The following is a 14,384-nucleotide window of genomic DNA, read 5'->3' as shown; positions in this document are numbered from 1 at the left end:
CAATGGGTTGAATCAATGTTGTTTCCATGCTATTTGAGCCTAATTCTGTCAGCGTGATTTAATCAATGTGGAAAACACATTGGACTTTGACTAAGTCGTCAACATAGATCATTCCCATCTGGTTGGTTGGACTGATGTCTGTGCATAGGGGAATATACCGGTGATGTATCCATCATTGAGATTGGTGTGGGTGTTCCAGGGCGGCCTGCGTGTCCCAGCTTCTCCCAGAGCACAGAGTGCCGTGTTTCAGAGTGCCCTCCCTGCTCGCCACCTCAGGACACCTCTGACTCCCTGTCATTCGAGGTGCCCTACTCCGAGGACATCACTGCCCACCGCAGGGGCCGCCATGGGGACTGCAAGGACTGCCAACGCATCCGCGGAGACGACCCAGACCTGCCAGTGAGTCTCACCTCTCACCTTTTGTTTAAAGGGGAATGGAACTAAAAACAACAGTTATTCAGACAGTAGGAAATTAGAGATTGAAGGGGACGTGCAGTACAGAAAGTGGCAGAGCGGGGATTTGAACCCCTGCCGTAGGGGGCTGTTTGTGGTCTGGTCTGGAGGCAGCTGTGTTAACCACTAGGCCGCCCTCCAGGAACCAGTTTTGAATATGTAAAATTGATGTGTTGATGATCGAGACTGTTTCTAATGGATGACAATGGTGTTGTCTTGTACAGACATTTCAGTTGCCCAGGCCTAAACTGGGCCTCACCCGCATCCAGGACCTGTCTTGTGAGGACATGAAGAAGATCGGCTACATCTCTTTGATTGAACTGACCACCTTCTACGACGGCCTGGGCATCGAGCTCAAACGCAACCGAGCGGCACGTAGCAAGGCCAGAGGTGGGTGGCTGGTTGACTGGGTTGTGTTCATTAGGCACCAAATGGATGAAAAACGCACTTAAACACGGCGGGACTAGGCATTCTATGACGTTTTCAGACGCTTGCCATAATGAACACAACTCTGGTGTTACACATCCCATTTATACATGAACAGTCACTATGGTTTTGAACCCTCCTCTTTTCCCTCCCGCTCCACAGAAAGTGGTATATTTGGAGTTCCCCTGACCACTCTATTGGACAACGACCAGAAGAAATTCCCTGGGTCCAAGGTTCCTCTTGTGTTCAGAAAGGTACTGTACGTGTTTTAGTTCTAACCCTTTCCCAGAACCATTGACAACAACACTCTCCCCATCTTATCCTCCTCAGCTGTGTGTGTGTGGTGTGGTGTGAGTGAGTTGGCCATTACAGCTTTGCGTTAACCTAATGTGTGTCAGCGCAAGCCCCACTCACTGACTGCTTTCTACAAGTGCCTATTTCTCCTCCTGTTTCCTCTCTATCAGTACTTGTCAGCCTGGTTAAGCATTGCTTTCTCACGTGTTATCACAAAGACATTCCGGAGAGACTAAATGTCAGAAGGGTACCAGATGCTCCTGTTAAACGGAACTATCAGGGGAGGAGAAGGAGGAGAGTCAAGTACTTCAACTACCTCAACTAGCCGGTGCCCCCGCACATTGACTCTGCACCGGTACCCCCCTGTATATATAGCCTCCCTACTGTTATTTTATTTTACTTCTGCTCTTTTTTTCTTTTTCTTTTTTTTTGTTGTTGTTTTATTTTTACTTTTTTGTTAAAAATAAATGCACTGTTGGTTAAGGGCTGTAAGTAAGCATTTCACTGTAATGTCTGCACCTGTTGTATTCGGCGCATGTGGCCGATTTGAATCATAAGCTGAAATATATATTTTCATTTGTGTTGTCAAATGAGCTAGGGATGTACAGTATGTTAGTCATTGTCAATTTCTATCATAGAATATGTTAGCTCTGATAACTCATATTTTTTAATATAGGTGGGCCGGTATATAAGGAGCTGTACTGAAAAAGAATATGTCTGACTGTTTAGAGTCCTAGCAGCTGCCAGTTAGGGGGATGACCCTAACCTTCGCATTGCCAGGATGCCATATGGTAGAGCTGAGAGTTAAGGAGCTAGCCCTGTTAGCAGCAGTCATTCCTGTCCAACCAGAATTAGCCTTAAATACTCTTGTCGCATTGACTGTCTAGACTGACAGGGCGTGTGTAGGACATGACTAGAGTATGGGGTATCAAGGTGGTGTTTAAAAGATTTGGTAGATAACAGTGGCTTCCGAAAGGGAATAATAGGACTTTATTTCTTTTGAAGCAATAGTTAGTTCACTGCTATGTCAGTGTTGCTATATGGTTTCTGCTGGAGGACTTGATGAAGGAGGTTGCTTCAGGATGATGATTTTGTTTGGTCTAGTAAACATGTAGTTAGTTAGGCTTTGGGATCCAAAGTTTGTCATAAAATACAATGGGTTGCCTTACTCTCTCCTGTGGTCTTGCAAAGATCCCTCAGCCCTCCTAAACAAAAATGATCATGTGTTATTACCACACAGTTTACTGTTGCTAGAAGTTACAGAGTGGACCTTTTTTTTTTTTTTTAAAGCAAAATATATCTTCAGTCCTCAGTAAGAGGCAGGAAACAGGAGGGTTGTCTCTGTCTTTTGTTTTGGAGTGCACCACTTGTGTGAGAGACAGAGGGTTCTATTAGCGTTATCTCAAGGCGCTGACTCGGGCACATCTTTCCACTCCTGGAATGTAGAGACGAGATGACTGAAGTCGCCTACCCAGACCTGAGTCTTGTTCAGTAGGGCAATGGAAAACAAACACATCAAGGGCCAAGTAAGGAATCTGTGGGTGCTTTTATCACTAGTTGTCAAAATGAATTGAATGCTGTTTTCTTAGTGGTTTGAAAACTTTCCTGTCACAAATAACTTCCCATTAGGGTCTAACACACAATTCTACTGTGTGTTATCAACAATGCTTTTGCTGTGAAAACAAGGAAGAGGAAACGAATGCAGTTACGTTTGGGTGGTTCTGTTTACGGATGAGTCAGGTTCACATAGAAATGTCCCTCTTGGCTTGTAAAACATGTGGTTTATAAAATGTGTATGCTTGTGTGTTTGCAGCTCTTGTCGAAGCTGGAGCAGACAGGACTACAGGCTGAGGGGATTCTCAGAGTACCAGGGTCTGCCTCTAGAGTAAAGGTAAGACCACACACACACCACACACACACCACACACACCACCCACACACACACCACACACACCACACACACACCACACACACTGGAGTTTGTCACACTATAACTGTCAAGCAGCAATCATAGCGCTATCTTAAAAGTGACCTTGTAAAGTCTGTGTGACATTGTTTTTACAATAAGGGAAAGATTGACTTCATGTTTTATCTCTTTTGATTTGTTGCTGTACTTAACCCTATCTTCTATGAGCCCACATTAAGGTTGTAAAGGACAGATGTGTTTTCAATGGCCTAGAATAATGGTTGTTTTGGCAGGAAATGACATCATGCTCATAAACCATATTAATGACTGACCTATTTCTGCCGTCTAAAACACAAGGCCGTGTCCCTCCTCCCTACACTCATCTCTCCCCTTATCATTCCCACATTCCTTGTCTCTCATGCAGTCATTCTGTGTTAGGGAGATTGGCTCAGGTGTGCGTATGTACATGCGTGCGTGCGTGCGTACCACTGTGCCTACTTGTGTGTAGCATATCTGTGTGTGAGAGTGTGCACGTGCATGTGCTTTGCACTCCTCAACCAAAACATATTTCGTACTAGTAGAGCCCTACTGTCAAAAGGCCCCTGCGGTTAACATGATACCCAGCCAGACCAGGGGCCCACAGATAAAACCTGTCCCTCCAGACAGAGTGAGCCTTCACTGGGGTAGACTCTCGAGTTTGTCAGCCCTGATATCCCCACTCCTACAGCATCACTCACAGGCTGAGGGAGGCCTGCCTCTCCACCTCTCCCCCTACCCTCTGGTCTGGTCTGGATACCCTCCTTCCAGCACTAGGACAAGTGGACTGAAGCAGGGGATGTACCCCCACCCCCCTCCATTTTGGTTTGTTAGGTGGCACGTCAACCCAGGTGACTATAGAGTTGAGGTTTACCAGAGGAGGAGCCATTTTGATTTGGCGATTGTTATTGCAGCATCTGCGCCAGGAGCTGGAGCAGAAGTTCTATGAGGACCGGTTTGACTGGGAGCAGGTGAGGCACAATGACGCAGCGGGCCTGCTGAAGATGTTCATCAGAGAGCTGCCTTATCCTCTGCTCACGCTCCAGCACGCTCCTGCCTTCGCCGCCGCACAGAGTGAGTACACACACGCAGGCCTACCTACACTCTTTCCATGAAGTGTATACAGTACATATGTAGAAACACTAAAATAGCTCTCTGACACCCTCAACTGGTCAGCCCCTTATACACCCAGCGAAGGTGCATTAACTGCCCAGTAAGCAGAGACTCCAATTCTTCCGTCCTTCATACTGTATATCACCCTGCTCAACATTCATTACAGTACACGTAAAATTCATATTTATGATTAATTTAAATGTCCTCTCTAAAGTATACTCTTAACAGTTAACAACACTTAACCTTATCAGTCAATGGGGAGGTTTGTGTGAGATTTCAATGTGTTTTCCCCTCTGTACCTTCTCAGATATCTCCTCTCCCAGACACCAGATCCAGGCCCTGCATCTCCTCATCATGCTGCTCCCTGAGCCCAACAGAGACACACTCAAGGTGAGCATGTCTCACCTAACCTTTTGACCTACGACCCTAAAGGTCAAGTCACCATTTTATTCACCTTTGGTCTCTCTGCACAGGGTTTGTGTCCTTTGTGGCTATTCTAGGACTCATGACCATGGACTGAAAGACTACTCTATGAACTTTGACCTCACAACCCAAAACACACACCTATCCTATCCAACCCTAAAATATCTCAAATATGTGCAGGGGCTAAGAGTTTTGTTTTTTTAATTGGGCAACTGCGTCCAACTATGTATTTATGATGCATTCCTATGACTCATTAGCCAATCGTCACAACCATGAGTGACTGACATTCCATTCTAAAGGGGTGGTTCGTAACATGTAAACAAACATTGTGTCGCTAAACCCTTGAGCCTCAGTCAAGGCATAATATTATGCGTTATCTTGGCGCACGTGAAGTGAACCTGAAGAGCAACAGTCAGGTTTAAGTGTAGTTTCAGAAAGAGGTTATTGTGTGAAGTTTAGATCAGAGGTTTCTACCCTTTAGTCAGCTGGGTGTTTAGTGTATTAGGATCCCCATTAGCTACTGCACATGCAGCAGCTACTCTTCCTGGGGTCCACATAAAACGTACACATACATGACAAAGTACAGAACACTAATAGACAAGAACAACATAAAAAATATATTTAAAAAAATATCAGTTTTTTTTATATATATATATATATATATATATATATATATATATATATTAGGGAAGACACCAAGAGACAACAAAAAGATTACACACTATTCATATATACATATTCATTATTGTTATATAGAGTATAGTTAAATTATATCTTTAGAAAGCTGAGCGGCGTTATGATGATACAATAGGTTTTTTTTAAAGCTAAACTAGATTTTTGCCTGAGCTGGGTATTTGAAGGTGTGGAGTGAAAACCGGTTTGATAACCCAGTGATGTCATCTCTTCCTGAGTGTACATAGATAGGATGATGTGTGAGAGTGTGCTTAGTGTTGCCACATTTAGGATCAGCAGGCCAGATTTACCCAGTGATGTGCTGAACCTATTTCACGTGCACACACACACACACACACACACTAACCACACGCACACACCCACTCTAACCCCTCTCTCTCTCTGTGCCCCTCCAGGCCCTGTTGGAGTTCCTGAGGAAGGTGGTAGCCTATGAGGAGAAGAACAGAATGGGTCTGTGGAACGTGTCCATGATCGTGGCTCCCAACCTCTTCACCTACCGGGGCAAGAACGCCAAGCAGGAGGAGATGCAGGGCGCAGCCGGGGCGGCCCACCTCGTACGGCTACTCATCATACACCAGGACCTGCTCTGGACCGTGAGTTGGCTACCATACACACATACAGATACGTACACACACACACACACTCCCCCAACATAGCGCGTCAAAGTATAGGGCGTTATTCTACTAGGACTGTACATTTTCAAATTACTTGTTGATAAATTACATCTAAACTGTTCCATTATAGCATCTACAATTTTAAGACTTCCAGTACAACCTCTGTAATTTTGCACACTTTCAATAAATGTACACTGCTCAAAAAAATAAAGGGAACACTAAAATAACACATCCTAGATCTGAATGAATGAAATAATCTTATTAAATACTTTTTTTCTTTACATAGTTGAATGTGCTGTCAACAAAATCACACAAAAATTATCAATGGAAATCAAATGTATCAACCCATGGAGGTCTGGATTTGGAGTCACCCTCAAAATTAAAGTGGAAAACCACACTACAGGCTGATCCAACTTTGATGTAATGTCCTTTGTTTGATGTAATGTCCTTAAAACAAGTCAAAATGAGGCTCAGTAGTGTGTGTGGCCTCCACGTGCCTGTATGACCTCCCTACATCGCCTGGGCATGCTCCTGATGAGGTGGCGGATGGTCTCCTGAGGGATCTCCTCCCAGACCTGGACTAAAGCATCCGCCAACTCCTGGACAGTCTGTGGTGCAACGTGGCGTTGGTGGATGGAGCGAGACATGATGTCCCAGATGTGCTCAATTGGATTCAGGTCTAGGGAACGGGCGGGCCAGTCCATAGCATCAATGCCTTCCTCTTGCAGGAACTGCTAACACACTCCAGCCACATGAGGTCTAGCATTGTCTTGCATTAGGAGGAACCCAGGGCCAACCGCACCAGCAAATGGTCTCACAAGGGGTCTGAGGATCTCATCTCGGTACCTAATGGCAGTCAGGCTACCTCTGGCGAGCACATGGAGGGCTGTGCGGCCCCCCAAAGAAATGCCACCCCACACCATGACTGACCCACCGCCAAACCGGTCATGCTGGAGGATGTTGCAGGCAGCAGAACGTTCTCCACGGCGTCTCCAGACTCTGTCACGTGTGCTCAGTGTGAACCTGCTTTCATCTGTGAAGAGCACAGGGCACCAGTGGTGAATTTGCCAATCTTGGTGTTCTCTGGCAAATGCCAAACGTCCTGCACGGTGTTGGGCTGTAAGCACAACCCCCACCTGTGGACGTCGGGCCCTCATACCACCCTCATGGAGTCTGTTTCTGACCGTTTGAGCAGACACATGCACATTTGTGGCCTGCTGGAGGTCATTTTGCAGGGCTCTGGCAGTGCTCCTCCTGCTCCTCCTTGCACAAAGGCGGAGGTAGCAGTCCTGCTGCTGGGTTGTTGCCCTCCTACGGCCTCCTCCACGTCTCCTGATGTACTGGCCTGTCTCCTGGTAGCGCCTCCATGCTCTGGACACTACGCTGACAGACACAGCAAACCTTCTTGCCACAGCTCGCATTGATGTGCCATCCTGGATGAGCTGCACTACCTGAGCCACTTGTGTGGGTTGTAGACTCCGTCTCATGCTACCACTAGAGTGAAAGCACCGCCAGCATTCAAAAGTGACCAAAACATCAGCCAGGAAGCATAGGAACTGAGAAGTTGTCTGTGGTCACCACCTGCAAAACCAGTCCTTTATTGGTGGTGTCTTGCTAATTGCCTATAATTTCCACCTGTTGTCTATTCCATTTGCACAACAGCATGTGAAATGTATTGTCAATCAGTGTTGCTTCCTAAGTGGACAGTTTGATTTCACAGAAGTGTGATTTGACTTGGAGTTACATTGTGTTGTTTAAGTGTTCCCTTTATTTCTTTGAGCAGTGTATATATATATATTTTTTTATGTTTCCCTGTAAGCTAGTAGCCTGGTTAAATCCTACGGAATACTACACTCACCGTTATTTTACTGGAAATCAGTTTTTAATGCCAAATAGGTTCATTTAGCCTGTCTCAAAACCCCTCACGGGAAGTGATCCAGGCACTTTGTATGAAATGCAAAGAGGCAAAGAGCAGCTTGACCCAAATCAGGTGACTGGTGCCTGGCCTATTAGAATGCATATAGCCCCAACCCTTAAGCCTCTGGGCAGGGAGGGAGAGAGGGAGAGAGGGAATTAATAGGTCTATTGTTCTCTCCTCAGGTGCCCTGCTTTCTGATCTCCCACGTGAGGAAGTTAAACGAGGCTGGTGCCAGCAAGAAGCCGCCCAGCTCAGAGAAGACCAAGAGGAAGCTGCTACTAATGAGGAGGAAGAACTCTGAGCGAGAGAAGACTGAGAGGAGTGAGGTAATGATTACTGACTGTAAAGTACTTTAACCCAAAAACAATTCGATTTATTCTCAACGTTAGTTTGACTAGACAACAATACCATAGGTTATTGGATGTATGTTTGCTCCTGACAGAAATTAATTGGATGAGGTCGCTAGTACCTTTCAGCATGAGGTTCAGTCACGTAATGGGACTTGAAGTTGGGTCTTATCTTGGTCCACAGCTCACTGACCTCCGACAAGGGGTCATCAGGGTTCACGCTCCACTACATGCCAAGATCTCCATGGCGATCCAGCTGGACAACGAGACCAAGGCCAAAGACGTGATGGCGCGCTTCGACTACGAGAATGGGTCAGTGGAGGAGGATGATGATGATGACTATTTTCTGTCCCAGACCGTGCCTCTGTTGACTTTGCTAATGCATACTATACAGATGTCTGGGTTTATTAAAATCATTCTCGTTTCTCTCGCAGTCGTGGCACCAGAAGCACTAGCCGGAGGCCAAGGCAGTATTTGTTTGAGGTCGGAGGAAACATAGGTACGTATGATTTAAATCACTGTTTGACTCTTTCAAACACAGATTCTGATTTGTCTCAGTCTTCTTTTATCGAACTGAACAAGACTTCTCTCTCCTCTAGGTGAGCGCAACTTGGACCCCGAGACTCACCTTCTAGACGTGTACCACGTGAATCCGCACTGCGAATGGGTCTTAAAACCCACAACCACATGAGAACTGAGGAATCACTCACTCAACACAGAGCGCAAGCAGACTGAACCACTGCTCTCTTGAGGTCGTCCTGGTGAACTGACCATGCATGGAGCCCTGGTTGAATTGAGGTTTCAGCCCCAACTACAGACCACTAAAAAGAGAGAGACAGCGCTTAAAGAGGAACTATGGAGAGATGGTCTCCTCCTGAAGGAAAGATGGTCCTGTTTGTGGGATGAAACCTTTTTACAAAATACTAAAAAGGACGGAACCACTGTACTCTGAATATCTGGGTTCTGTATGGAAGTATTTGGAGGAGGGACAGCTTTGTGAAGACACGACATACCATTTCTGGACATTGGAATTGTTTGATGCCAAATATGTGCGCAGCGAGGTTCACCCACTACAGAGGCCATGCAAGACCCAGTTAACACGTACTTGCTATATTTATACCACAAATGTATCTTGCTTTTAGTATTATCACACATACTACATGTAACTTTTGTATCATTTATAATTGCAGTATGTTGATTGCAAAACCATTGGGAGTGAGGAGATTCAGAAGACTAGCAATTTGGGTTGTTGAGTGCATGATGGGAAGGAACAAGTGGAGATGGGATGACCTGATACTGAATACAGACGTTGTCTCCGTCTCAAATGTTGTAACAACTTCCTTTCATGGTCTCCTGTCCTCTGCTGACCACTGATCTGGTGTAGCACTGATCTGATCAGGACAAGGCAGGTGATAACAGCATTGTGGAAGCCTATCCAGTCCTTTCACCTGTCAGTGGTCATGAAGGAAAGGTGAGGAGGAGAGGAAGCTGTGGTAGAGTATTGAGACACAGCCCCACATCAGAACTTTGACCAAGGATTCAGACCATTGTCAAACCCGCCTTCTCTGCTTTTTGGGTTTGCATGTTGAACACTTAAATATCTCCCTCCTAATACAACAGTCCCCAATGGACTGTAAAGGTGACTTGTAGAAAACCATGTACACACTACACTAAAGTATGACTTAACACTCTCAACCAATCCTGTGTGTCTAGTCAACATAAGGTACCTTCATTACTAATGACCTGAACTGACTTTGCCTGGAGAGTTCTTACAATACTTCCTGTAATGAAGGAGAGGAGAAAAGGCCATAAAAAAGGAGCTTCATAGCAGTTAGCCTAACATGCTTCCAAACTGGTTTAACCAAACTAGTCTTGGCCTGCTTACAGTGTTTGAACTTGTGAATAATGTTTACTTGCAGGGTATGTATGTATGTATGTATGTATGTATGTATGTATGTATGTATGTATGTATGTATGTATGTATGTATGTATGTCTTAGCCCAACCAACCTCTCTTCACTTTGTTCTGGATCGTTCCACCAATTTGGTGCCTTTTGAGAAGTGTAACTTAGTCCAAAAAGACGTTTGATTTCACCAAATTTTAACATTGTCATAAAGAGCACATGTTAAACTTAATTTTAAAAAACAGTTTTGCCATCAAAAAATTTATAACAATACTATAGTAAGTTCCTATTAAGTGCCAAATAAAGTAACAAGGTTGACTGTAACAGGGTTGATTTAATCTTAAAACAGCCATAAATCCCTCTGTGACTGGGGGAATGGAAGTGTGTTGTGTGCAACAGGGAGGTGCAATTGAAAGTAAGCTTCACACATTTTTTTTATTGTTAAAACAATTATGTTATGTTTGACCCCTCTCACTTTTCCACCACAGAACCCCAGAACAGGGTCAAAAAGAGTAGAACCAGCTCACCTGCTTTTACACTATGGTTTGACTAGTAAATGTTCAATGTTTCTTTTGAAAAATACATTTAAAAATGAATAATTTCACCATATTAAAACGAGAGTTCAGTTCACGTAACAGGGTTGACCTTAAAATGAGGGGACAGATGTAAATGAATCACTAATCACATGAAATAAATAATCATCTTCAGGAATGACTTTGTCAAAGCAACAGAATAACTAGGGCTTTACAGTGATGGTGAAAACTTGGAGACATTTTGGGATTAAGGGGGGTTAAAATCTTTCTAGAAGTCACAGGACAGCTCCATAGAGGGACATATCAAAATGCAGAATTTTGGCACTATTAAAAGATTTATTGGATTCTCCATGTGGTGTATATTAAAGGGCACTTCATTTAATATAACAGGGTTTTAAAATTCATCATTGTTGCACGATTCCTACTTAACATATTAAAGGGACGCAAAAGGCTCTCTTCGTGGAACGTCCAGCAGTGTTTGCCTAGCCTGGCTTCCAAACTGATTTCACTACGTTTCACTGTAGTTTCATTTCAAACCACAGTAAGCGCAGTGTTCAGTCTGGTTTAACCAGGCTAGGCTTAGCCTGCATGTAGTGTTTGAACTTGTGAATAATGTTTTACGTGCAGGTCATATACTGTATGTATTAGCCCAGCCAACCTCTCTCTACTTCTATGCTGTGGTGTTACTGAAGTTCAGTGTTTTGCCTGTGCCATGGTTGTCAGCCTTTTTGTTGTTACATAAGTATTCTGTGTTCCCAAATGAACCTGTAGCAAATGCATTGACAAGACACGAAAAGGTCTTTTAATGTTCAACATGACTTTGCTCAGGATTATTTAATTTATCCTTCCAAAGCCATTGTGTAAAAAAATTATTCTGTGAAGGATTATTTTTGTACCATAGAGACTTAATATGGTTGTATTGTCTGAATATAGAATACTGAAGTTTGCACTTTTTTATTTTTTATTTTTTTGCTTTCTTTTTAATATTATTATTTGACCACTGCCGACAGTTTAGGCCAAGTTGCACAATGTATCACTGACACAGTAACAACTGAATATAACGTAAAGTAAAACATTTCTTTCTCCTTCTCACCTCAGAATCATATCTTGCCTGAGCTGTGTTGTGAACAATGTACACATTTTTTTTCAGTTCAGTTTCTCCTCAGAAATAGCATAAAACTAGATTCAAACATTCTTCTGATTAGTACTCCTGGGAAAATATGCAGACAGTCATGACATAAAACAGATCATATCAAAAGAATGAAGGCTTTGGAAGCAGCTTTGATAGATGTGGTATGTACCGCTTAATACGTGGGTAGCCCTGTACTGGAGCCAACAGATCAGGTATGTCACGTCTAGACTTAAAACTACTGCACTGACAGACAGCTTACTTATTTTATTAACAAATATTACTTTTCTAGAACATCACATAGCATTAGATATGGAATGGTTTAGCATGGTTGTGGTAAGGTCATGCGGCGGGGCCGGGGCAGGAGTGCGGTGACACTCCTTGGAGGGTGAATGCAGTACTGAAGTCCAGGACGTCGGTCACGTGGCCCTTGATCAGGCGGATGTTACGCATACAACCACGGAATGGCGATCTGGAAGTCAGGCAGTTCTGTTTCACTCCGACTGTAAAAGAGAGAGAAGTCAATATATTGGTGCTAACAAATTAATTTACTTGACATCAAAGCAAAGTGGTGACAAAGGCCCAGTCCAGTGAAGTTTCTAGCTTTTAGGGGCTAGGGGTTGTTTCTGGACAGAGACTGAAGGTTTTCTTCTAGAGGGGGGCATACCAGGGAAGCCTCCCACGTAGACCGGGTCCTTGGTCTCGGCCGAGGTTGACTGTGGGTGGGGGTTGTCGGTGAGCACCGTGACCCCGTCCACGCTCAGACTCAGAGCATTCTTGGTCTTCTTGGCCAGCAGGGTGTGCCAGCGGCCGTCACAGAGCCACCGGCCCAGCCGCGACGTGGCTGACACCCGCCCGGCGCCGTTGTTCACGTGGAACATGGCCTGTCCGCTGGCCAGCTCCAGGCCAATGGCGTCCACCTTGGCGCTGCTGACCCCCAGGAGGACACCATCAGGCACCGTGCTGCGGAACTCCAGCGCCACCATCACGTCTGAGCCCACCTTGTACCCATCTTTCACTGCAAGGGACAAACCAGTTTAGAACACTATGTCATACAGTCAAGGCACACGTAGGCACTCACACGCGTGTTATAAAACATGTCAAGTGTATGTACAGTACCAGTCAAAAGCTTGGACACAACTACTCATAGAATAATAGTGAAGACATCAAAACTATGAAATAACACATGGAATCTTGTAGTAACCAAAAAATGGTTAAACAGCTTTGCACACTGTTGGCATTCTCTCAACCAGCTTCACCTGGAATGCTTTTCCAACAGTTTTGAAGGAGTTCCCACATATGCTTAGCATATGTTGGCTGCTTTTCCTTCACTCTGCGGTCCGACTCATCCCAAACCATCTCAATTGGGTTGAGGTCGGGTGATTGTGGAGGCCAGGTCATCTGATGCAGCACTCCATCACTCTCCTTCTTGGTAAAATAGCTCTTACACAGCCTGGAGGTGTGTTGGGTCATTGTCCTGTTGAAAAACAAATTATAGTCCCACTAAGCCCAACCCAGATGGGATGGCGTATTGCTGCAGAATGCAGTGGTAGCCATGCTGGTTATGTGTGCCTTGAATTCGAAATAAATCACAGACAGCATCACCAGCAAAGCACCCCCACACTATAACACTTCCTCAGCCATGCTTTACGGTGGGAACTACACATGTGGAGATCATCTGTTCACCCACACCGCATCTCACAAGACACGGCGGTTGGAACCAAAAATCTCCAATATGGACTCCAGACCAAAGGACACATTTCCACCGGTCCATTGCTCGTGTTTCTTGGCCCAAGCAGGTCTCTTCTTATTATTGGTGTCCTATAGTACTAGTTTCTTTGCAGCAATTCGACCATGAAGGCCTGATTCACACAGTCCCGTCTGAACAGTTGATGTTGAGATGTGTCTGTGACTTGAACTCTGTGAAGCATTTATTTGAGCTGCAATTTCTGAGGCTGGTAACTCTAATGAACTTATCCTCTGCAACAGCGGTAACTGTGGGTCTTCCATTCCTGTGGTGGTCCTCATGAGAGCCAGTTTCATCATAGCGCTTGATGGTTTTTGCGACTGCACTTGAAGAAACTTGTTCTTGAAATGTACCGTATTGACTGACCTTCATGTCATAAAGTAATGATGGACTGTCGTTTCTCTTTGCTTATTTGAGCTGTTCTTGCCATAATATGGACTTGGTCTTTTACCAAATAGGGCTATCTTCTGTATACCCACCCTACCTTGTCACAACACAACCGATTGGCTCAAACGCATTAAGAAGGAAAGAAATTCCACAAATTAACTTTTAAGAAGGCGCGCCTGTTAATTGATATAATGGTGGTAGACTCACTCAGAGCAGCGTATCCGCTCCCATTGAAGAAGGTCCCGTCCTGGGCTGTAGTGAAGCACTGAGCAGTAGAGTGTTCGGACACTGGACTCTGGGTGTCCAGCTTAACACTGTTCAGCATCACCTTCTGGATGCAGCCAGCCAAGCTTTGGGTCACCTGGATGAGGAAATGTAAATATTCACATTTGGGGTTATGGATAAACATTTACTCGGCAGAAAATGTACCACCTGCTTTCAAGACAGAAACAATGATCTGAAA

General features: G+C 44.7%; 2 protein-coding genes across 6 annotated transcripts in view; one reads left to right on the top strand and one right to left on the bottom strand.

Annotated features, from left to right (window-relative positions):
- The window catches only part of LOC121549660 (rho GTPase-activating protein 18-like), a 38,279-nt gene extending 27,575 nt beyond the window's left edge, over positions 1 to 10,704 (top strand). For all 4 annotated transcript variants that reach the window (XM_041861454.2, XM_041861457.2, XM_041861455.2 and 1 more), the window contains exons 5-15: positions 200 to 399; positions 678 to 843; positions 1,042 to 1,133; positions 2,987 to 3,064; positions 4,029 to 4,188; positions 4,535 to 4,617; positions 5,739 to 5,936; positions 8,058 to 8,201; positions 8,407 to 8,534; positions 8,657 to 8,721; positions 8,822 to 10,704. In XM_041861454.2, coding sequence (XP_041717388.2) covers positions 200 to 399; positions 678 to 843; positions 1,042 to 1,133; positions 2,987 to 3,064; positions 4,029 to 4,188; positions 4,535 to 4,617; positions 5,739 to 5,936; positions 8,058 to 8,201; positions 8,407 to 8,534; positions 8,657 to 8,721; positions 8,822 to 8,913 — 1,406 coding nt within the window. In that variant the 3' untranslated portion in view covers positions 8,914 to 10,704. The remainder of the gene's footprint in view (positions 1 to 199; positions 400 to 677; positions 844 to 1,041; positions 1,134 to 2,986; positions 3,065 to 4,028; positions 4,189 to 4,534; positions 4,618 to 5,738; positions 5,937 to 8,057; positions 8,202 to 8,406; positions 8,535 to 8,656; positions 8,722 to 8,821) is intronic.
- A 467-nt stretch (positions 10,705 to 11,171) lies between these two features.
- Positions 11,172 to 14,384, bottom strand: part of LOC121549659 (laminin subunit alpha-1-like) — an 82,833-nt gene continuing 79,620 nt past the window's right edge. For both annotated transcript variants that reach the window (XM_041861452.2, XM_041861453.2), the window contains exons 55-57: positions 14,129 to 14,282; positions 12,455 to 12,805; positions 11,172 to 12,290 (exon numbers count right to left, since the gene is read on the bottom strand). In XM_041861452.2, the coding sequence (XP_041717386.1) occupies positions 12,130 to 12,290; positions 12,455 to 12,805; positions 14,129 to 14,282 (666 nt within the window). In that variant the 3' untranslated portion in view covers positions 11,172 to 12,129. The remainder of the gene's footprint in view (positions 12,291 to 12,454; positions 12,806 to 14,128; positions 14,283 to 14,384) is intronic.

The sequence above is a fragment of the Coregonus clupeaformis genome, chromosome 34, assembly GCF_020615455.1.
Source record: "Coregonus clupeaformis isolate EN_2021a chromosome 34, ASM2061545v1, whole genome shotgun sequence".
In the NCBI taxonomy this organism is placed as follows: Eukaryota; Metazoa; Chordata; class Actinopteri; order Salmoniformes; family Salmonidae; genus Coregonus; species Coregonus clupeaformis.
Note: the sequence above shows the minus strand (reverse complement) of the source record. Positions and strands in the feature narration are given on the sequence as shown.